Source organism: Triturus cristatus, chromosome 4_2 (assembly GCF_964204655.1).
Source record: "Triturus cristatus chromosome 4_2, aTriCri1.1, whole genome shotgun sequence".
NCBI classification, from domain to species: Eukaryota; Metazoa; Chordata; class Amphibia; order Caudata; family Salamandridae; genus Triturus; species Triturus cristatus.
This window is the reverse complement of record NC_140586.1, coordinates 367,552,688-367,576,728: the sequence shown is the minus strand read 5'-3', so window position 1 is coordinate 367,576,728 and position 24,041 is coordinate 367,552,688. Positions and strand designations below refer to the sequence as shown.

At 45.8% G+C, this 24,041-nt stretch overlaps 1 protein-coding gene across 5 annotated transcripts in view; it reads left to right on the top strand.

The window, feature by feature from the left end:
* Positions 1–24,041, top strand: part of LOC146833904 (complement factor H-like) — a 1,264,875-nt gene that overhangs the window by 391,169 nt on the left and 849,665 nt on the right. For all 5 annotated transcript variants that reach the window (XM_085601813.1, XM_085601812.1, XM_085601811.1 and 2 more), the window contains one exon: positions 3,336–3,515. In XM_085601813.1, the coding sequence (XP_085457939.1) occupies positions 3,336–3,515 (180 nt within the window). The remainder of the gene's footprint in view (positions 1–3,335; positions 3,516–24,041) is intronic.

The following is a 24,041-nucleotide window of genomic DNA, read 5'->3' as shown; positions in this document are numbered from 1 at the left end:
ACCTGTTCCCTGTGCGTTGGTCCATTTACCTTTTGTTCATAGATGGCACATTTCTGCATTGGGATTTTTTTTTCCATAAACAAAAGAAAGATAACACATTCCTGCTTTGGTAGTTTTTTAATCAAAACAAAAAAGGTTTGCTGAGCTGGCACGTTAAACATGGCGCTTGCCGGTAACGTTCACTGCTGTGAAGGGAACAACTGCTCCTCCCACAGTATATATATCTCCACCTGCCAATCTCTAAATATGGCAGACAGTTCTTCATCAGCGTGGTGGAGTTCATGACCTCTACACTCCCCTGGTAGGGGCAGCTGTCTGTCCAGCTTGGCATAAAAAGGCTCTTTTCCTTGTTTTCTTTTTGTTCAAAGTTTTTTTATTTAATAAAAAAGACATACAATCAGATATCACTGCTATACAAGTAGAAGGTGGTCATTCGATACAATAATGTCAAACAAATGATATTAAAATTTCATGCAGAATATTGAGGGACATCATACACTCAAGACTGTAGTGCTCCTGAGAAAAAGTGTATTCTGCACATGTAAGGAGGAACAATTTTATATATAAAGGATAGCTATGAAACCACTGTGGATCCAGACCCACTAGTAAGATCAGCCCAAATAGGGTTTCTAAGAACACGTATAGCGGAGTGGGTACAGATGTGGTAAGGCTTGTACATTTCGTAGCTGTGGAGTGTATAGTGTGGGTTATGTATATCATAATGATGTATTGCCTTGATGTCGGTGAGAACAGACAAAAGAGAACTGGGTCGCGAGGTGGGGAGGGGTAAGTGTGGGGAGAGGGTTGACTGAAATATCCGGAGTCCGGAAGTGGTTTTGTTCAGGCTCAGGAGTTTGGCAGAGAGGAGCTATCCCTTGGATTCTATTCTTTCCTACGTATTTGTCTCGGGAGAGCCATACTACACTGGTAATTGGGGATGGATTGCATTTTAGACTGTAGGATATGTACCCCTCTGAGGTATGAGACCCATGCCCACCAGGTGTGATGAGAGAGAAGGTTAAAGGAATTCAATTCAGAGAGGATAAATTTCACTGCAATGGTTAAAAGAAGGTCTAACAGAGCCATATCATTGGTGTTAGGAGTTATAGCCATCACTGAAGCTCAGGGACCAAGAGCTATCATAGGAAAGCTTAGAGGTGTGGGTAAAGCAACTATATTTGATAGCTTGTTCTGTGTCTGAAGCCAATATGGTTCCAGGTGTCGGCACTCAAAGAACATGTGTTGGTGTGAACCAGTGTCTTGGTTGCAGTTGCAACATTTATCAGTCTCTCTCAGGTTAAGCTTACATAGCCTAGATAGGGTCCAGAATAACAGGTTCATTGTAAAGAATTTGGATTGTATGAGAGAGGAGGCAATTTTGTTACATAACGTGAGTTTTCCAATTTTTTGCCATTGATCGTCAGTGATGTGGTTAAATATGTCAACATTGAAATGTTTAGCCCATTTTGTATGCGGTATCAATGATTATGTTGAGTAAGGGTCAGATAAAAATTTGTAAATCTTGGACGCAATATGCCCTGAGTTTTGCCATATCGCTAGTTGGGACGGTAAGGATGAGTGTTTGGTACATATAAGCTCTGACAGATTTGCTTTAGTCTTTAAGAAACTGTAGAAATTTTGGTTAGAGAGGGCATATATTCCGGCTAAAGCCTAAAAAGGGAGAGGGTCATTGATTTTGTCATATAGATCCTTGATTAGCTGACTGCCTTTCAAGGCCTGCATGTTGGCAACCTGAGTATCAACTTCTGTTTTAGGGTTATGCCATAGTGACGCCCATCTGATATGGATAGGCATAGGCAGTTCAAAGTATTCATTTTCTAGTATTTCTGTGTTTCAACGCCACATTTAATTTCTGCTTTTATCAAGAAGGATTTTGATGGACATTGAAACCACAGCATGATCTGAGACAAGAATGAGATGTATCTTAGTATCAGTAGTTGCCTTAAGGAGTGAGGCATGTACAAGTACATATTCGATGCATGAAAAACTAGAATGAGGAGGTGAGAAAAGAGTAAAATAGTTATCTTTAGGGTGATATAATCTCCAATCATCTAGCAGTCAGTGTGATGAGCAAAGATTGAGCAATTTTTTATGTGCCTTGGGGGTTACAAATTTGAAAGCAGAGTAGCGGTCTAAGATGGGTCTGCTAATTTTCCCGAAACTCAAATAAAAATCCTCAATACTTCTCTAGTCATTTTTGAGGCTCTAGGACACAAGAGAGTATTGCCAAATTTAAAAAATGTGTTAAAGTGAATATGTGCCACCAATTGGCAACCTGCTTTTGGTTTAAGTATTTTACAGATTTTAATTTTATCATTTAGACCCTGAATACGAGCGGGGTGGAACAGTATCCCCGAGTAAGATTCTGTTCTGCTTATATCAACTACTTTTGTATCATCACCAACCCCTGACATCAACACAACAGAATAAAAAACTGGAGAATTACAGGGTACTATTCCAGTTCCTAGACTAGGAAAATTAAAGTGCGTTAAGTGTTCTTAAGTAGTTATTCTGTCCTGTGCTTTAAAAAGAATATGTACAGATGGCGGTGGCATGTTTTTTTAGGGAGCCACACAACACCATTTCAGTCCTCTTGAATGGCTTCCATGAAAGTCCTTGTAGCCCCTTATGAAAAGTATTGGAACGTTTTGCCCCCTGACATTTCAAAGATCTCCTGTACTCTACTATCTCTCTTTTTCATTGTGTTTTGTTCCTCTCGCCGACTGAAGGCCCAAAAGCTCTATGCAATTTATCTTCTTATTTGTGAATTTTTTTGTAATCCTCAAACAGGTGTTGTAATCATGTGTATGGTCTCCATTTCAAGATTATACTATTATATTTAATAAAGTGACTTGCTGAAATAATATACTGCACAACTTTGCGATGATCAGTGATGAATTGTCTTGGTCGTTCCAATTTGAGATTAATAACCGTACTGAGAATCACATCAGGTAATTTTCATGGTTTCCTGTATGGAATGTTGCAGTGGATTGAGGGCTTGGAGAGTAGATTTTTATTGGTCAGAACAGGGGCGTAGCTTCTATTGGCGCAACAGGTGCAGTGGCACAAGGGCTTCTTAAAACCTGTAAATTGCTGTATTTTACTGTCCCAGCTGCAGTCAAAGGGTCATTTTCCTTGCTTGCACCAAAGCTCAGGACAACTTAGCTACGCTACTGAGTTAGACTTAGGAAACATTGGTGAGAAACTGATGATGCTCTTGGCGTAAGACAACTGGCAATATTAATTATGATGTGGATTTTAATATGCTAACAATCAAATTTCAAATGTTTCTGAATATACATTCTCTTTCAAAGGTCCAGGAATGAACTGTCTAGAACCACCTAAATCGCAAAACAGTAATGAACAAAATATGGAATCGTCATATGAACATGGTGAAACTGTTGCGTACAGTTGCCCAATAAACTCCAAACTTTATGGCTCAGAAACCATAACATGTGAGAATGGAAGATGGACATCCCCTCCTCAATGTATTGGTCAGTATACAATTATGTTAAAGGTAACTTAAATGTTTTTAAATGTATTATAACTTAAGACAATCAAACGTATTGTATTGTATTGTAATCGCTTTTATATAGCACTTACTACCCCTGAAAAGGCGTCAAAGCACTTCTTCAGCGAGTAGCATGCTACTCTGGAAGCCATAAAAGATTAGTGGTGAATTAGTATAGTGAAATATGAAAGTAATTTGAGTGGTGGATATGTTAGTCATTTATTTGGATTGAGAAGGATAGTACAGGGATCGAAGAGGAAAAAAGGTGTGCATTTATACAGCGCTTGCTACCCGTGATGGGGTGTTGAAGTGATTTTTGCGGGTCGTAGCAAGCTACTCTGGAACTCATAAAGGATTCGTGGTGAATTAGTATAGTGAAATATGAAAGTAATTTGAGCAGTGGACATTTTAGTCTGTTATTTTGATTGAAAAGGATAGTGGGGTATAGAAGAGGGAAGGATCTAGACATCCTTTTTTGTTTGTTTTGGAGCTCATTACAGTAGATGGAGGCTTCGGATGAGTAAAAGGAAAGTGGAGGGGGAAGAGTCAGAGGGAAGGGTTTAGAAAGGCTTGTTTTGGGGGATCAGAATAGTAGAAGAGGTAGGAGATGATGAAAGGAGGCGTAGAGTAGGAAAGAGTGTAGAAAGGGTTATTTTGGGGATCACAGTAGTGGTATGGGATTTGGGATGAATGAGAGCGTTGAGGTAGAGGATATATTGAGAGCGGTATAGGGTGAGAAATTGGGTAGTGCATTGGATGTGCTGAATTAGAAGAAAAGAAATACATATATACATCCATAAGTACATGGAAGGATGGAAGTTATATAGATGCATAAAGGATGGTAGTAGATGTAGATTAAAGATTCATTAAATAAACTCCTGCTTTCAAGTGTTGATGTAATTTATATTAAGTATATATATATATATATATATATATATATATATATATATATATATATATATATATAACACCAATCTCTTTACCCCAAATGAAAGAGTGTGACCAGCTCCGGAGGTTAAAAAGGCAGCTTTATTTTCGTAGGTGAGCAGAAGGTCACTGAAACGCTAGGCAGACGCGTTTCAGACATAAAATGTCTTTCTTCAGTGCCCGTCTCAGATGTGTCCTTCGTGTTAACGGGGGTCCGTTTACTCGATGTTTAAGAGCTTGGCCACTCCTTGTCACGTGACCACTCGCCCCTCCTTTGCCTCACAGGTGTAAGGCATCTCGCACTACTCTTGCTGCACAACTGCATGCTGGGCGCTGTAGTTCACTGATTGCGCTCAATCAGTATAGAGTCATCAAAAACAGCAAGTGCTGCCAACAGTGATTCCAGGCCGTCCCCGCAGTCACGCAGCAAATGAAAGCAACCCTTTGTCCTCCTTGTCAGGCAGATCGATTCTGCCTCCTCTCTCCCCATGCGCATCTCATCACCAAATGTGAATCCAGCACCGGGGGGGCGACGCAATTGCAGTTCATGCAAAACACCAGAGATGCAGGTTTGATGCGTAGCTCCTGATCGAGAGGGCGGCCACAATGCCAGTGCCTGCTTTACTGGCGATACACAACACCAATCTCTTTACCCCAAATGAAAGAGTGTGACCAGCTCCGGAGGTTAAAAAGGCAGCTTTATTTTCGTAGGTGAGCAGAAGGTCCCTGAAACGCTAGGCAGACGCGTTTCAGACATAAAATGTCTTTCTTCAGTGCCCGTCTCAGATGTGTCCTTCGTGTTAACGGGGGTCCGTTTACTCGATGTTTAAGAGCTTGGCCACTCCTTGTCACGTGACCACTCGCCCCTCCTTTGCCTCACAGGTGTAAGGCATCTCGCACTACTCTTGCTGCACAACTGCATGCTGGGCGCTGTAGTTCACTGATTGCGCTCAATCAGTATAGAGTCATCAAAAACAGCAAGTGCTGCCAACAGTGATTCCAGGCCGTCCCCGCAGTCACGCAGCAAATGAAAGCAACCCTTTGTCCTCCTTGTCAGGCAGATCGATTCTGCCTCCTCTCTCCCCATGCGCATCTCATCACCAAATGTGAATCCAGCACCGGGGGGGCGACGCAATTGCAGTTCATGCAAAACACCAGAGATGCAGGTTTGATGCGTAGCTCCTGATCGAGAGGGCGGCCACAGTGCCAGTGCCTGCTTTACTGGCGATACACAACACCAATCTCTTTACCCCAAATGAAAGAGTGTGACCAGCTCCGGAGGTTAAAAAGGCAGCTTTATTTTCGTAGGTGAGCAGAAGGTCCCTGAAACGCTAGGCAGACGCGTTTCAGACATAAAATGTCTTTCTTCAGTGCCCGTCTCAGATGTGTCCTTCGTGTTAACGGGGGTCCGTTTACTCGATGTTTAAGAGCTTGGCCACTCCTTGTCACGTGACCACTCGCCCCTCCTTTGCCTCACAGGTGTAAGGCATCTCGCACTACTCTTGCTGCACAACTGCATGCTGGGCGCTGTAGTTCACTGATTGCGCTCAATCAGTATAGAGTCATCAAAAACAGCAAGTGCTGCCAACAGTGATTCCAGGCCGTCCCCGCAGTCACGCAGCAAATGAAAGCAACCCTTTGTCCTCCTTGTCAGGCAGATCGATTCTGCCTCCTCTCTCCCCATGCGCATCTCATCACCAAATGTGAATCCAGCACCGGGGGGGCGACGCAATTGCAGTTCATGCAAAACACCAGAGATGCAGGTTTGATGCGTAGCTCCTGATCGAGAGGGCGGCCACAATGCCAGTGCCTGCTTTACTGGCGATACACAACACCAATCTCTTTACCCCAAATCAAAGAGTGTGACCAGCTCCGGAGGTTAAAAAGGCAGCTTTATTTTCGTAGGTGAGCAGAAGGTCCCTGAAACGCTAGGCAGACGCGTTTCAGACATAAAATGTCTTTCTTCAGTGCCCGTCTCAGATGTGTCCTTCGTGTTAACGGGGGTCCGTTTACTCGATGTTTAAGAGCTTGGCCACTCCTTGTCACGTGACCACTCGCCCCTCCTTTGCCTCACAGGTGTAAGGCATCTCGCACTACTCTTGCTGCACAACTGCATGCTGGGCGCTGTAGTTCACTGATTGCGCTCAATCAGTATAGAGTCATCAAAAACAGCAAGTGCTGCCAACAGTGATTCCAGGCCGTCCCCGCAGTCACGCAGCAAATGAAAGCAACCCTTTGTCCTCCTTGTCAGGCAGATCGATTCTGCCTCCTCTCTCCCCATGCGCATCTCATCACCAAATGTGAATCCAGCACCGGGGGGGCGACGCAATTGCAGTTCATGCAAAACACCAGAGATGCAGGTTTGATGCGTAGCTCCTGATCGAGAGGGCGGCCACAATGCCAGTGCCTGCTTTACTGGCGATACACAACACCAATCTCTTTACCCCAAATGAAAGAGTGTGACCAGCTCCGGAGGTTAAAAAGGCAGCTTTATTTTCGTAGGTGAGCAGAAGGTCCCTGAAACGCTAGGCAGACGCGTTTCAGACATAAAATGTCTTTCTTCAGTGCCCGTCTCAGATGTGTCCTTCGTGTTAACGGGGGTCCGTTTACTCGATGTTTAAGAGCTTGGCCACTCCTTGTCACGTGACCACTCGCCCCTCCTTTGCCTCACAGGTGTAAGGCATCTCGCACTACTCTTGCTGCACAACTGCATGCTGGGCGCTGTAGTTCACTGATTGCGCTCAATCAGTATAGAGTCATCAAAAACAGCAAGTGCTGCCAACAGTGATTCCAGGCCGTCCCCGCAGTCACGCAGCAAATGAAAGCAACCCTTTGTCCTCCTTGTCAGGCAGATCGATTCTGCCTCCTCTCTCCCCATGCGCATCTCATCACCAAATGTGAATCCAGCACCGGGGGGGCGACGCAATTGCAGTTCATGCAAAACACCAGAGATGCAGGTTTGATGCGTAGCTCCTGATCGAGAGGGCGGCCACAATGCCAGTGCCTGCTTTACTGGCGATACACAACACCAATCTCTTTACCCCAAATGAAAGAGTGTGACCAGCTCCGGAGGTTAAAAAGGCAGCTTTATTTTCGTAGGTGAGCAGAAGGTCCCTGAAACGCTAGGCAGACGCGTTTCAGACATAAAATGTCTTTCTTCAGTGCCCGTCTCAGATGTGTCCTTCGTGTTAACGGGGGTCCGTTTACTCGATGTTTAAGAGCTTGGCCACTCCTTGTCACGTGACCACTCGCCCCTCCTTTGCCTCACAGGTGTAAGGCATCTCGCACTACTCTTGCTGCACAACTGCATGCTGGGTGCTGTAGTTCACTGATTGCGCTCAATCAGTATAGAGTCATCAAAAACAGCAAGTGCTGCCAACAGTGATTCCAGGCCGTCCCCGCAGTCACGCAGCAAATGAAAGCAACCCTTTGTCCTCCTTGTCAGGCAGATCGATTCTGCCTCCTCTCTCCCCATGCGCATCTCATCACCAAATGTGAATCCAGCACCGGGGGGGCGACGCAATTGCAGTTCATGCAAAACTGCATATATATATAACTTGCGCGACCGCAATCCACAATGTGTAATTTCAGATGTCATCATTGATGTGATGAGTGATGTCACTGACCATGTCATGAGTGATGTAATATGTGACGTCATCAGCAGTTTATTGTGGGCGCGCAAGTTATAGTTACCTGATCTAACTATAACGTGGAATTTCATTGGTTTTTTACGAGTGAAATGTACAGCTAACTATAACATGTGTGAAACCTATGGTTTTTTCAGTGAATTTGCAAGGTTTTTTAAATGCTAATTCCTAACTATAACGTGTGTGAAACCTATGGTTTTTCAGTGATATATATATATATATCACCAACAAAAGATTACGTTCCACTCCAGGGATTCTGTTCCACCAATTTTATTTCATTGACACCATCACCAACGCGTTTCGACCTTCACGGTCTTGATCATGGTTACCTTATGATATATCCAAGGGAGCGTTTTGGGTTGGACACTCATGTCGAGATTTCACAGTGTTTGTGCATGATTTGACCCCGGGATGCAACTGTTATAATTTTTTGTTCCCACACGCTTATTGCTGTTTGGTTTTCTTCTTGTGGAAAAGTGATATTCACATCACACCATGAGTTAAGCCTGTTCTGGCAGGACAGGTCAGAGGTGAAATTGTTAGCAGTTCGGGTTACAATCTCGGGACAAAAACTATTCGTATTTGGCAAATTCTGTGACATTCAGCAGCAGTGCGTTTTTAAACTATACTTGCGTAAATATTGCATTTTAACTTCAGGCATTATAGATTGAGTTGTTTGGCGGCACAATTTATATATTTACCCACATTCCCACTATGAGGGTGACTCATACTGTTTGCTTGCCCATGCAATGTATAAAAACAGTATATCATGTTCACAATATGCACTTTGCATTTTATATATCATTATATGATTTACCAGTAACATTGCAGATTTTCAGCTCAAATGAACATTTTGATGTTGCTTAGGGCTTGAGGGGATGACACATACTCGATAGTATGTTTTCTATGTCTGTTCATTCACCAAGTGGGAAGGGCTATTTAATGTGTTTGTATCATGGCGCCAACCAGATTGATAAAGGCTTCTAGTAAGCCGAAACGCGTCTCTCTGTTACCTCTGGGATTGCGGGTGACCTGATTCAATAAACAGATGCCATATCCTGACCATCTCGAGTCCGTGCCTTCTTCCATGGATGTTTCTGTGGGAGCTGGATGTTGTGTTCATATATACATATATATATATATATATATATATATATATATGGGAAAGAATTTTCCTGTGTAAAGCCCTCAAGAATGTTTACCAAGTCGCAGAGGGTCACAGAAAGGCAGCACACCAGACAGCAGATCCAGGTCAGTTTTGAAGTTGCTCATTTCATGTTTATTTTTTTTTATTTTTTTTCCCTTCTTAAGTTTTCAAAATGCAAAGTGCAGAGTGCATCAGGTAACAAAAAACGACCTACGTGTTTCGGCCAAGGGCCTTCGTCCGGGTCATGTGATGAACAGTGAGGGGTGTTTAAAAAGGGGTTGGTTTGACCCACCCCCAATTAACAAAAAAAATTCCAAATATGAGAGAAAAAGTACATCATAAAAGGGAACCAACAAACTTATTTGATTTTAAGCTTAAGCATTCTTGAAATGCGACATAGATGCATATATAAACTTGTAAAGTACTCAGTTCCAATTGCATTATGTGGCATGTATGTATATTCTTCTCATTACAACGGAAACGAGAAAAAGAGAGAGAAAGGGTCCTATCCATCAGGCACCACATGACATTTGAATTTCACATATCGTACGTGTGTGGAATCCTAGACTTAATGCATCCCTTCAAGGTCAGAACAAATATATAAGGCACAACATCACATCAATTATGAATTTTTAACAAGTGGATTCATTTGATAATTCGGCCAAATATATAAACATGATCTAATAAAACTAAAGTGCTCCATAGATGTTGTAATGAATATATAGAATCCTATCTAGAGAATATAGTGAATTAATAGTCCCAATTATATTATAATATAGGACTCGTAGTCATTTGTAATGGTCTAATTATGGTAAAGTACCAAAATATTTTGCAACAGACCATTATATGAAATCGAAGTACATAAAGTAATGTGGAGTGTAGCTAGTTTCAAATATAACTGCGTTCTATTTAAAGAAGGAGACGGGGAGCTTGAAAGGCCCCCGGATTCCTACACAAATTCTAATACGAATCAAATTACTCATTATCATGTTTACCTTGTACAGCAACTTAGAATGCTCTAGAAAAATATAAATAAAGGAAAATGAATGGATAAAAATGACCTATTATGGTTCGTTCGACTTGATTTAAACCACATGGTTCTACTAGATTTTCACTCTCTTGACATAATCTCGAAGACTAGAAATAAACTTATAAGGACATCACATCAGAAAAGCTAAATGATTGAATTTTCAGACATGTGTGAATTAATTACACGTTCACTTTTCATTGTGGATTTGTGTCTATGAGTTAAAATTGTTCCAAATTCTCATAGGAAATTATGTAATTCAGCATCTACATTTAAACCCCATGGTAACTCAGTTCCTTTAAGAATGATCCATTTTGATTCTGCTTGTCTCAGGAGACGATCACGATCTCCCCCTCTAATGTTTTGAGGGATGTGTTCGACTCCATAGTATTTTAGATTGTCAAAGTTGCCATCGTGCACACTCCAAATGTGTTTTGAGATTGCGTAGGAGAAATATTTGTTCTTTGTAGCACTTAGATGTTGTAAAATTCGCAGTTTTAATTTGTTAACAGTGCAACATATATATATATACCACCATCAAAAGATTACGTTTCACTCCAGGGATTCTGTTCCACCAATTTTATTTCATTGCCACCATCACCAACGCGTTTCGACCTTCACGGTCTTGATCACGGTTACCTTATGATATATGTATCCAAAACAAACAGGGAGCACTCACGGGGTCTTATTAGACATGTATTTCAATGAGCAGACGCGTTTCGGCGATTTGCCTTCCTCAATGCTCATAAAATCGACACTGCAAAGTTAATGACATGAATTTCAAGATAATTTCTACTGATTCTATTGGACGAAATCATCATGACAAACAAGGAAGGACTACTGTCATTACATTTCACATACTGTTATTATAGCGGCCATACAGGAATGTTGTGGCACTCATATAATCCAAATGGTAGTACTTTGTTTTTTTTATATTCCTCATTTATACAGTCCCAAATGAGCCAATACAATATCAGTCTTGCATAGACAAAATATATTAGTACTGAGTATCTCGTTCAAGGATGGCCATAATAAGCCTCCTCATAATTCCACCCTGAATTGGCTGTCCTTCAAAAAGAAATATATATATATATTTGAAATTCAATAGTGAAGCTATTGTAGATAATTAGTTATGTTAAAAGGTTTACTTATTTATGCAGTCACTTCTATACATGTTAAAAACATAGAATAATGTAACTATCAGTAATATCGTTTGAGATGTCATCAGAGATGTCATCAGTGATGTCACTGACTATGTCATGAATGGTGTATTATGTGACATCATCAGCAGTGCATTGCGGGGCGCGAGTTATAGTTAGCTGATCTAACTATAACGGCCGAATTTTTCTGGTTTTGTATGAGTGAAATGTCCAACTAACTATAACGTCCCTGAAGCCTGTGGTTTTTTCAGTGAATTTCTAAGGTTTTTTAAATGCTAATTTCTAACTATAACATCCCTGAAACCTATGTTTTTTTTCAGTGAATTTCAAAGGTTTTTAAATTCTAATTTCTAACTATGCCTACAAGGGTAGGACATGTGAAGAAAGAGGAAGAAAAGCGCAGAAAGAAGCAAGACAACGCAGAAAGAGGCAACAGAAGTCCAGAATGACGAAGAAAAGTGCAGGAAGAAGCAAGAGATGTGAAGAAAGAACCAACAGAGGTGCAGAAAGTCCTGCTGTGCCCCCAACTTTTTGCTGACGGGTACTGGTGGTAACTGACTCTCTCTAACCAGGCCTAGAGCCAGTGCTATGCTAAAAGACACTTAGAAGATAGTGAAAGCCCCTACATACACTAGGGAACACTATGCGTTGGGGTACCCCTGTGATTAGCATGACCTCCTCTGTATTTGCCATGAGTTAGTGCCTGGGTCATTGCATGAGTACATGAGAAGTGACTGGAGTATTAGAGTGCTACAAGGAGAGTGCATGGTGATTTCATAAGTGCTTGGATTTTGGCAGAGTGATTGGATAAGTACATAGTGCTGGCTGTGTGTTTGGAGGAGTGCATGAGTAGTGACAAGGAGATGCCTGAACTGCATCAGTAGTGCTTAGGGGATTGTAGCAGTGCACGTGTTAGCGCCTGGGTCATTGTATGAGTACATGGGTAGTGACTGGATGATTAGAGTGCTGCAAGGAGAGAGCATGGTGAATTTATAAGTGGTTGGATTTTGGCAGAGTGATTCGATAAGTACATTGTGGTGAATGGGTGATTGGAGGAGTGCATAGGCAGTGACAAGGAATTGGCTGGACTGCATGGGTAGTGGTCAGGGGATTGTAGCAGTGCATGTGTTAGTGCCTGGGTCATTCCATGAGTGCATGGTCAGTGACAGTGAGCACGTATGTGTGTGACAACATGTGTGCTGGGAGAACAGAAAAGTGTGTGTGTTGTGTGAGAATGTGTAGGTGTGGTGTGTGGGAGAGAGGGTGTGTGTTTGTGTGAGTGTGGGCTAAAGAGCATGCATTTGTAGTGTGTTTTTCTGGTTGCACACACATTTCTATACATTCATGAATACATGTATATGTTTTGGGACTACAGAGGTTTTTTCAGGAAGCAAAAGTGGAAGTGTATCTGTCAGCTGACTTGCATTGCACTAGTGACTTTTCAGGAGAAAGAAAGTGCAATTAAAAAAGTAGGGAAATTTCAACAAATAAATTTAAAACAAAGGGAGTCTGTACACACGCGGACACACATGCAGAGCCATGCACGCTAACCCTGTCAGACTCTTACCTTTCAATTTTGAATCAGTAAATATGTGTTCTTGTGTTCTACTACCACACACCCACACAAACACTCCTAGTCTAGCTATCTATACCTTCTATAATCCCTATATATATATTTTTTTACTGTATGGTAGTGCAAATAAATGTGGTCCAATAATAAGTTATTTAGAGAAACTGTATTAATAAACGTATGTTCATACATTCATTACTACAGAGCAAAGGTCAAATTCGAGTTTTTTGCCATAGTACAGCAAAACTGACATGTGAAAATACTTTTTATTGCCTCGCCTATGGTATGTAACAATTAATTTGCAAAGGAAAACAACTCTCCTTATAGTCCTGAGGTGTCTTCAGTGTGATTTGATCATGTAACATGGCCACTGACTAAAATCAATATTTATTATTACAGTGCCTACAGACATAAGAGCTTACATTCAACAAATACAATTCAAAAGTTGTGAAGAAAAAAAGTAAAATCATAAGCTGAGATGGTGCATGAAAAACACCTATTCCGGTAGATAGAGATATTAACACCCTGTGTGGTTTGCAGTCGCATTTTGGCCCTTTGTGCATAATGAAGTTACACTTTGGCGCTTACATAATTTATGTTTGCAGGTTGGCCTGTCTAATTTGTAGTTGCAGTTTCGATAAGGGTGTCTTGCAGATTCAGTATGGGACCCCTTGTAGTAGCAATTATTCAGTTGTGTGGTTTGTATCTAATGCCAGTTGCATGGGTGTAGATTAATCTCTGTGCATCTTGTGGTTGAATTCTGGTGCCTTTGCGTGCTTTAGATGAAGTCCGGACTCTGTTTGTAGGTGCAGTTTGCCGTCCCATGTAGTTTGTAATTACCATTTGCCACTTGCATTCTTTCTGTTTGAGATATAGCCTTGTGCATTTTGTGGAGGAATTCTGGTCCCTACGGTTTGAAGTTATATTTTGGCACCTGTGTTTGGCGTGCAGTTTGGCCTGGTAACTAGTGCAGTTTATGGTTTCAGTTTGGCCCCTGTGTGGTTTGCAGTTGCAGTTTAGTCTCTGCTTCGTATGTATTTGCTGCCCTTCTCCCCTGGAGAGTTTTCCAGTTGGTGTTTGGCCGCTGTGTGCTTTGTGCCTTCAGTTTGCTCCTCTCACCGGTGAAGTTTGAAATTGCAGTTTGGCCCTTGTAGGCTTAATGTTTGCATTTCGCTCTCTCTCTCCCCCAAGAGGCTTGCAGTTGAATAACGGCCGCACTGCGCCCATTCCAGGAACCGTACCATACTTGTGCATCTGCATTACTGAACACAGCCAACAGACGTCGTATTTGGTGGTCGTTGTTGGCCGCAGTTTTTATTACTTATTACATACGTCACACTTGTACAACTCCCCCGGACAACCCCTTGGGGGGCCGGGGTCATAAATCATTGTCACACATTATTACAAATTGGATGTCACACATTGTCAGCTAGACATCATAAATCATGGGTCATAAATCATTGTGTGTCATAAATCATTCTGCCACAATTGGTCCTTATTTTGTTGCCATAAATCACTCTGCCTGATCACCATAAATCAGCAGCCATAAATCATGGGTCTTAAATCATCGGTATGTCATGAATCATTCTGTCACAAACTATCATAATTTCGTTGTCATAAATACTTCTGCATGAGCATCATAAATCAGCAGCCATAAATCATGGGTCTTAAATCATCAGTATGTCATGAATCATTCTGTCACAAACTATCATAATTTTGTTGTCATAAATACTTCTGCATGAGCATCATAAATCATCAGCTATAAATCATGGGTCATAAATCATCGGTATGTCATAAATCATTCTGTCACAATCTGTCGTCATTTCGCTGTCATAAATCATTCTGCATGAGCATCATAAATCATCTGCTATAAATCATCGGCTGGCCATACATCACTGGTTTGTCTTTTGCTCATTTGCAACTCCTAGGGTCGTAAATCACCCTGACAGCTCGTAGATTGTTCTTTGTTGTTTACCACGCCCCTTTGCGTTTGGGGGGTAGCCTTTCCCGGGAGTTAGGCCCCAACTCGCTACCTTGTTAGTCTCTTTTGTGCCCCACCTTCTGGCAGGGGCTGGGCTGCGAGCGCCGTCTCCGTTTGCTACCCCGATTTTGTCAGGCGTACTCACTCTGCCATGCGGCATCCCAGAGTGAGTGGCCCTCCTTCTACACACCGCCCTGTCGGTGTGCTCCCATACCAAAGCAATACACTTGTTGTTTCCGCCGTTGGATTTGCACTCTCTGTGCACTCTCGTTGCGTGGGGGCAGCTTCCACCCAGAGTCAGGCCCCAACTCGCTACCTTATTAAGACTGTTGTTCCCTGCCGATTGGCGGGGCTGAGCTGCGAGCGCCGTCTCCATTACCTACCCCCTTTGTCGGCCAACTCACCCTGACGTGCAGCATCCCAAAGTGAGTGGCCCTACTCCCGCACACCGTCCGTCGGTGTGACTCCATATCCAACCCTTGTACCCGTAGTTCCTTTTGTTTTCATCAGCACTGCGACGCTGCTGCTCCCTAGGTGTGGGTGGGTGGGATTTGAAAATCGTTGGCAACGCTCCCCCAGCTCCCATCATGTGCAAGTAGACTGCCCCAGGGAAAGCGTCGTCCTATATCTCCCCTTCCTCTTTTCCTATTGTTCTTGGAAGGGGGCGGGGGCCTCAGGGCGGTTCGCCCTGCGGCACTTCTCGCTGGCGAGAACCAGTTCCGTTCCTTGTTGGGCTCTGGCGGCCATTATGGTGCCGGCCCTCGAGCCCCCTTCGGGGGCGGCCTTTGCTATAACAGCCGCACTGCGCCCATTCCAGGAACCGTACCATACTTGTGCATCTGCATTACTGAACACAGCCAACAGACGTTGTATTTGGTGGTCGTTGTTGGCCGCGGTTTTTATTACTTATTACATACGTCACACTTGTACAACTCCCCTGGACACCCCCTTGGGGGGCCGGGGTCATAAACCATTGTCACACATTATTACAAATTGGATGTCACACATTGTCAGCTAGACATCATAAATCATGGGTCATAAATCATTGTGTGTCATAAATCATTCTGCCACAATTGGTCCTTATTTTGTTGCCATAAATCACTCTGCCTGATCACTATAAATCAGCAGCCATAAATCATGGGTCATAAATCATCGGTATGTCATAAATCATTCTGTCATAAGCCATCATAATTTCGTTGTCATAAATCCTTCTGCATGAGCATCATAAATCATCAGCCATAAATCATGGGTGATTGGAGGCAAGCGGTCCTTGTTGTGTGCGCTCAAGCAAACTGAAAGAGAAACTGAAAGCTTTCAGGCACAGCCTCTTGAGTCCCGGGGGTGACGTGCCATGTACCCAGCCACAGAGGAACACACTTGTACCCCCATGCATATGTACAGTTAAGTCTGTCAACGGCATCCCGAGGAAAGAAAACAAGAAAATACAAGAAATCAACCGCATCCACTAGCCGGCAACTAAACCACGCCGTGGATCAGAACGTGAGAAAGGGAAAAAAAACAACACCAGCAAAACAGTCCCCTGAATTACAAGTAGGAAAAACAGTGTTACATGAGCCTCTGATGGAACGTAATCCCCCCAAAAACCAGCATGCAGTTATTATTATCCCAAAAAGTGAATCTTGTCAGTCAAATAGGATTCTACTTTCTCGAGTGTGAACATCTGTTCAATATGTCTGAGAGAAGTCATGTTTTAAGAATGAAATGATTTTTTTTCAAATACTATTTTCAGACTGTCTGTCCGCAGCGACTGTGTCTCTCATTCTGATTTGGCGCACACTCCCGTTTGTTGTCTCTGTCTGTGTCTCACTGTTACTACACCAGACACGCGCCTGCCCTAGAAGGGCAGGCCTCTAGTGCCAGCAAGGCACCTGCCCACCCCCCCTTCCTCTGATTATGGGGACCCCTCGAGGAGGAGTCCCCCTACTCTGGCAACCTGTGGCGGCGTGCAGGGCGCGTCATTTCCAGGGCGCGAGGAACAGGGGGGGAGGTATATGGGCCTCTGTCCTTCCTCTTTTGCGCCCCGGACATGCCGTCTTCGTCGTGTGTTTGCCCTCAGTCGCCTTTGATCTCGGAGCGACAATTGCGGTGAGTGTTCACATCCCCCCCCCTCCACCTCCCTTCGGGTGCGTGACGAGGTTCGGCCAGGCGGTGACCCACCAGGTGGGGATGGAGGCCAGCTCCCGTAGGGCTACGATCAGGGAGGGAGCGCAGAACGGTTGCAGTCTGAATGCCCCCGGCTGGGTTCCTGGCCCGAACGGGGCCAAGGGACTGCGGGTGATGGCTTGCGTGATGCCCCCGGGTCAAACGGCGATGGTGGGGGCTGTAGTGCGGTGGCCTCCCCCATTCTTGCCACCCATCCGCCTGCACGGCCCTCCTGCGATAAGGGGGGGCCGCACCAGATCCCCGCCTGCAGGCCGTCCCTACCGGCCCTGATGCGCAAACGCTGCCCCCCGGTTCCTGGGCTGGCGGTGTGGCTTGTGGGGATGAAGGATCACCCGGCAGGGGGTCCTGTCGTGCGGCGGGGCACGCTGCCCGCTGGTTCTGCGGGGGCCGGTCCATTTGCTGGCCGCGTTGGGGGTTTGCTTTGGAGGTCCGGGGCAATCACTATGCTGGCTAATTTACACCTAGGCCCGGATACGACAGGAGGACTTTCCTACCTTTCCCCGTTGGATTATCCGCTGCCCCCGAGTTTGCCGGTGATCAGGAGGGGGGGTTCACCACCCGGAACGGGGCATTGCCCGGTGCTACACCTTCCCTCCACGCCGGTGCCAAGTTTTGAGGCACGCGCAGCATGTCGGGTAGCATGCGGACTCGGTCTGAATGGGTCCCCGCAGGCTCGTTGCCCTTGTCAGCTCACGCCCGGATCGGAGCTGCTGCACTAGGAGCAGTACGCAGCCATGGGGTGACGGTGTGAGAGGTGGCACCCCCCACATACTACACCGAGGCGGCACAAAGTCCATAGGTGAGGGAGAGAGCACATTGAAGTTCGGAGCTGGGGTCTCCCGGTATTTTCAGGAGTCACTGTGGCCTAGTCGGTAGGGTCTCCGACTAGGTTTCTAAATGCATGTGTCAAATACGTTTAAATGTATGTGTTCGGGGAGGGGATGTGGTCCGTCGGATGCGCTGCCAACTTTGGTGCAGGAAACCAGGGTTCGAGCCTCGAGGTCGCGTCCTGTGATTCTGGGCAAATCTCTTATTCTCCCCGTGCCTGAATGTGTAATGTAAATACGGTGCTCATGTTCAGTGCTCCAATACCTTCGGGTCGAGTTCACGCTATATAAAAGATGCAAAACAAAAATAGATACCGCTGTTTCAACGTTTGTGGTGTATGAGTTTTACATTACAGGCAATGGCATTCTCTTCATGTGGGGGAGGCCGCGCCCGTCAGCGGGTCGGGCCTCACATGGTCCCAACATGACTGGGCAGGGTGTAATCCTCATGTGAAGGGTGGCTAGGGGTCAAAGTCTTCCATTATGACGGTCTTTCTTAATGTGGGGTAGACCTCGCCTTGCAGCAGGTATTAGAGGCTGCATGGGCCCGGTTGCAAACCTCGGTCTTAGAGCTTTGCGTTGGTCCAATGGGTGTAATCACTGATATCGATATGTCTCCCTCAGTGTTCCTTGCTCTTGATTGTGCCCAGTTGATTTTGCATTGTGTTTTTGTATGGATGGCGTGGCTGGCAGCTGTGCATATGTGGGGCAGGAAGATGTGATTAGGGACTGCATCTGCTAACAGTGCCGGAGCCTGGGAACGAGCACGACAACATGGGAGGCTCACGTACGGAATACTCCTATTGTTAGTCCATATATCCATGTATATTTCAGTGCCCTAGGAGGTGTTTTTGCCACCGGGTGGCACTGTCCCGCGGTTAGTGTTATTTCTCCTTTCACGCTAGTGTCATTTCGGCACCGTAGGAAGGGGCCGTGGGCCTGCCTCTGTGCCCGCAGGGTGGTGGCACTGGTCGGATTGGTGGTATGTCCATCTATCCGATCGGATAACAGGCACCGGTGGCATCGAGTTACTGTAGCCTGCGGGGTTCTTGACATGCTATATGCTACTTTTGTTGAGGCATATGCGAGCATTGTTTAATGGGTATCCCCTGGAAGGGTTGTAGGCGATATAGTTTCCTTCCCTCTTCACGTGGGCCTACGTTACCCCCGGTTTACTGCTTGTCTCGTATTGAAACTCCCAACTGGGGCACCCTACTGTGACCTGCACACTTGACTAAGTGACAGTTCACCTGTGCTAGATCGGACAGGGTGGTCCCTGTTGCGTGGCACTTTCACTTAATTGTCAACACCGGCGCTTGTGACAGCTTGCCACCAGTCAGCGCTGTTTGTCGATTCAGAGATGACCACAGCAGCAGGCAATCATTTATTGAATATACACTATATTCCATTGTGCTCCCCGAGTCAATCCTGTAGCCTTGAGGGCCTGGAATAATCTGAATCGCCACTCTTGCCCAAGTGTCAGGGTTAGTGAGTGATGTTACTTGGTTTTGCGGCTTGGCGGGAGCATTATGCGGTGTAATTACGGATCGGTATGTCTCCCTCGCCTCCAGAGTTTGATTTTGCTAGCAATAAAGGTCATTTCATATTCATTTAAATGTCTCCCATAGTTGTACTCGGACGATGAAAATGCACCTGCCTGGAGCAGCTTTAAGTGAGACAGTGCAGTTCTTACATGCTCACTGTGAGGAAGGTTACTGGCAGTGTAAGTTAATAGCACGAAGGCTTGAGACATCTTCTCCAAGTCACTTGGCATTCTGTTGATGATATCGAGCCATGCCAAGGTCACATGACTGCAGATTATGCGAAGGCAGGTAAAGATAGCACCTTATTTGAGGTTCCCCCTTATAGCAAGAGCCTTTGCACCCTCGGAGCTGTCACAGTTGATATGCCCCTTTTCAGTTGGCATTCTGTTAATGATTATCGAGTTTCAGACAGAAGGGACAGGTTGTCTTATCGGTTACGTCTCTACAAAGCCACAGATAAACGGCTTCCAAGGTTTCGCCTGGCTATGGCTGGGTTTCATACACACTTTACATGTTTTGCAAGGGAACATGGTTGATTTCCATTGATGGGTGGTGTTGCTTAGTGTAAGGGTCCCGCTTGCGCTTGAGCTTGCTATTCTTGGAAGGAGCTGGGCAGGGGTGGATCCTGCTGCGTTGCCTTGGTGAGTGACTTGCGCAGGGGGTTGGGTCTGTGGTGCCTGTCCTTTGGAGTTGGGATGTTCGGTGTAAACCTCGGTGTCCTGTTTGGCGCCAGGGTGGCGTGCGCCTTGAGAAGTCCGTTTCAATTATTGCATTGAGCGAAGATTTCGCTGCTTGGCTAACAAGGTCCTTTGGCCACCAGGAGTTATGCATCTGGCCCTTCTCAATGTCTTATTGATGTATGTGCTACTGATGACAAATGGTAAAATGGTTGTCGGTTTTGGCCGGGGCTCGGCAAGTATGGTTTCATCTTTCTCACCTAACACTTGTGCATTATCGGCCTAGAAGCCAAGTATACTTCACAGGGCTCTGCTCACACCAAAGTGGGCCAAGATCACACAAAGCACAGGATGAGTGATTGGTGTCAGACAGATATGGCGAATCATAAGCAATATGCCAGAGGTAGCGTATATGACATCTCAGACTAGATCAGTGATATTATCATGGTTCATCCTTGTCCCAATATAGACAAAAGTTACGACAGGCTCTGTTTTGCAAAGAATAGTTAATTTGTCTCCGCATGTGCCTCTCTCGCAGTACAACAAGGCCAATTTTGTCTCCAATGCGGGGATTGTGCGCCACTATTCCGTTTCCAAAGGGCTCCCGCTTTCCGCTTCCGGCACCTTGTTTACGTGCAGGTGACCTGCCTGGCTGTTGCGGAAGTTGAGTAGTGTAAGGGTCCCATTTGCGGTAGAGCTTGCTATTCATCGAAGGGAGACATTTAATGAATGTTCAACATGTTAAGGTGACAGTCCCACCAGTTCAGAATGGAAGCATTTTCAATATACTAAGCAGGGAAGCCAGAATTGTGGCTTCAGTTATCTTATACAACTAACAAGCAGTGTTAAAGCCAAGGGTACTGGCGTGTAGTAGGTACTGTGGTTTTGTAGTATATATCTGGAGGCAATGCCAGAAGCGGCAAAATAACAGTCTGCCTTTGCCACCGGTTAACAGCCCAATGGTGGGAAAGTATAATTTTACACACCATATAGAATCAGGTACCATGTACACTGGGTGGGCATTCACCTGCAGCCAAGGGCCGGTATCAGGTAGCTTCAGTAAGACATATCCACCCACGCTTTAACCAGGGCAGCTGGCGGGTGGTGGTAGTTGTCAGCTAACAAGTGTGCTGTGGCGCGGAAAAGTGTGGCAAAACACTGCGTCAGTGTCAAATGGCGACAGGGTATTTTTGACCTTTTGGCATCCCAAAATTCAGGAAAGGGCAGGTATTTGCACACACTTTCCCCTCTGGTTACACAGAATTGTCTGCCCCCCCCACCCCCGGGTTATCCAGCTGCGGCCTAGAACCAGACAATAGAAGGGGCATCTTTTGGGACTGGGGTCCCTAACACATTGATAGCCAAGAGCTGGGGTAGATGTACCATGTAAGGCATGGTCACCACTGGGTTTGTCCCCAAGTTCTGGGTTCAAAGTGGGTTGGAGCATTAAGTCTTCAGTCCTGGGGTAGCATCCTGCAACCCTTCAATCCAAGTAAGGGCAGTTAGGATAGATAAGTATCAGCGAGTGGGTAACATACACTGGCTAGTCAGCGTATTCGTGCCCCGGGGGCATGCGCGCTTTACAAATGCACAAAGCTGCAACCAGAAGGGTGCCAAGTGGCATAACGAGTAAAGATGTTAAGAGGTGTGTCTCTGGCGTTACAGCTGGGTGGAGCCAGTCCCACATAGAGGTACGCCCGGGGGATAATGGTGTGCTCCTTAAGATCCCCATGACCTAGGCGGTGTGTGGCATCTCCCACATCAAAGGTTAGGCAATAGATTACAGACAGTGCGCCCTGTATCGAATCAGCAGTTTCTCTAAGCGGGTATGCTTAGGGGGCTTCCCAGAGGGAGCTGAGTGGTCGCAATTCCTATAAAGTATATGGGATGCAGGGCAATTGCTGGGATGCAGCCGTGCGCAATGTTCATACGCCGTTATGGACATCCATGTGCGCATTGATTTAGCAAGGAAAGGGACGGTGCCAAGGTTAAGTATAACCCTTCCCACCCTAATAGCTTAATGGGCTAGCGGGGGTAGTAACGGTCTCCTAACAAGTGAGCTTCTGTCCCAGAGATCGGAGACACATGTGTCCAGCCACACACGGTGCCAGAAGGGCGGCATCCAGTGGGATCAGCAAATAGGTAGGGCATCTTGAGCCAGGGTGTCTGAAACTGTCACGCCCTGAGTGGGTCGGGGCTGAGTCTTGTGACGCAGTGGACCTTTGCGGCATGAGGTTTATAGTGCTTGGCACAACTTCACTGGCACAAAGGGTGTTTTGTTTCTTCAGACACAGCTGATCAATGCTAACGTCTAGGGGTACTGGGATATAGATGGGGCATCAGTAACCAGCAGGGAGGTTCCTTGCATCTAGATTTGCAGGAGGCTCTAGACAGGAGAGCTGGCGGGCAAGACTATAGCTATTTTGGTGGGGGGCTCTGGCGGCGACAGTGGCCGCCTCCAGAGCTGTGGCGGAGTTACAGGGAGATCTGGAAGCAAATGGGTACCAAAGGGTACCTCTGCACGGCACCATAGGGGGTGCCAGAGCCCAGGAGCCTCATGGGAGGTTCCTGGAAAACCGTGTCGGCGCCCCGTTAGTCCTTCGGGCGGTTGTGGGCCTGAACAACCGGGGCTTGCCTTGCTACGCTCTGCCCTGAAAGGGGTGTGAGTAATAAGGGACCGTGATCCGGGAAGAGGATCACCGAAGGGGCAGCACAGATGGGGTTCGACCCAGTGCTGCTTGGCTCATCAGGTGGGCAGGCGGCCCAGTTGGTTGCCTGCCCTTGGATCGCCCGTAAGATAACCCACCATATTACATAACGGTGTAAGTAATACACCTGCAGCAGTTTCTTACCCAAACAAAATTTGTGTGGTGTGTTTTATTTATGCGTAGACATGCCTGCTACTGTGGGGGGGTGGGGAGTGTTGCCTTCTGCTGGCGCTATGCCCCATTCACCTGGACAGCCTCTCCTTGCGTCTCTCAGTCCTCCTCCCTGTATCACTCTCTTCCTTCGTCCCGCTCTCTCTTTTCTTACGGTGTCTCTACTGTAATTTCTCTCATTGTCTCCCCCCTCTCTCTTCTTGCTTTTCATCTCTGTTCTAAATGGCCCTTGAGCACTCTCTCTCCTTCTCTCTTCATTTCTTTCTTCGACTGCCTCTCGCTTTTTACCCGATCTATCTAAATCTGTTCTTCTCTCCCACCACTCTCTTACGCTCTAATTTTGGGTGTCTCTTCCCCTCTCACTCCACTGCTCTCAACTCTTTTACTGTGTACAGTTCCAGGCGCGCAACACCCATTGGACTCAAAGGGCTTCAGCCCCCCCGTCGTGTGTGGCAGCCCGGGATAAGACAGCTTCCCGGGCTCACACACAGCCTCACCCGAGCACTTCACAGGTCTTTAAAAGACCATTTGCATGTTAATGAGGCCTTGCTGTTGTTTCACCCCTTCTAAGAGCCCCTGCAGCTCCACTCTGCCTACTGCTTAAAGATTCAGCACTTAGCCCCCCCGAAATTTGACTCTAGTTGCGCCTCTGTACAGTTCTCTGCGGCTACCACGCCCCTTCTATGTTTCTGCAGTCTGCCTGTGCACTCTCTCTCTCCCAGCAGTCTCTCCCCTGCCCAAGTATCCCTCCTTGCCTCGGAACTGTGGCTGTAGTAGGCCTGTCTCCCTCTGTCTCCTCCCCCTCTTCATTTTTCTGTTCTCCCCTGTCACTGCCACCAACCAGTCTTTACCTGTCTCTTTCTCTGTCCTGCTCTCTCTTCACTCACGTTCATTCCTTTACTGGCTGTCTCTTCCCTGTAATTACCTCTACGTGTCTCT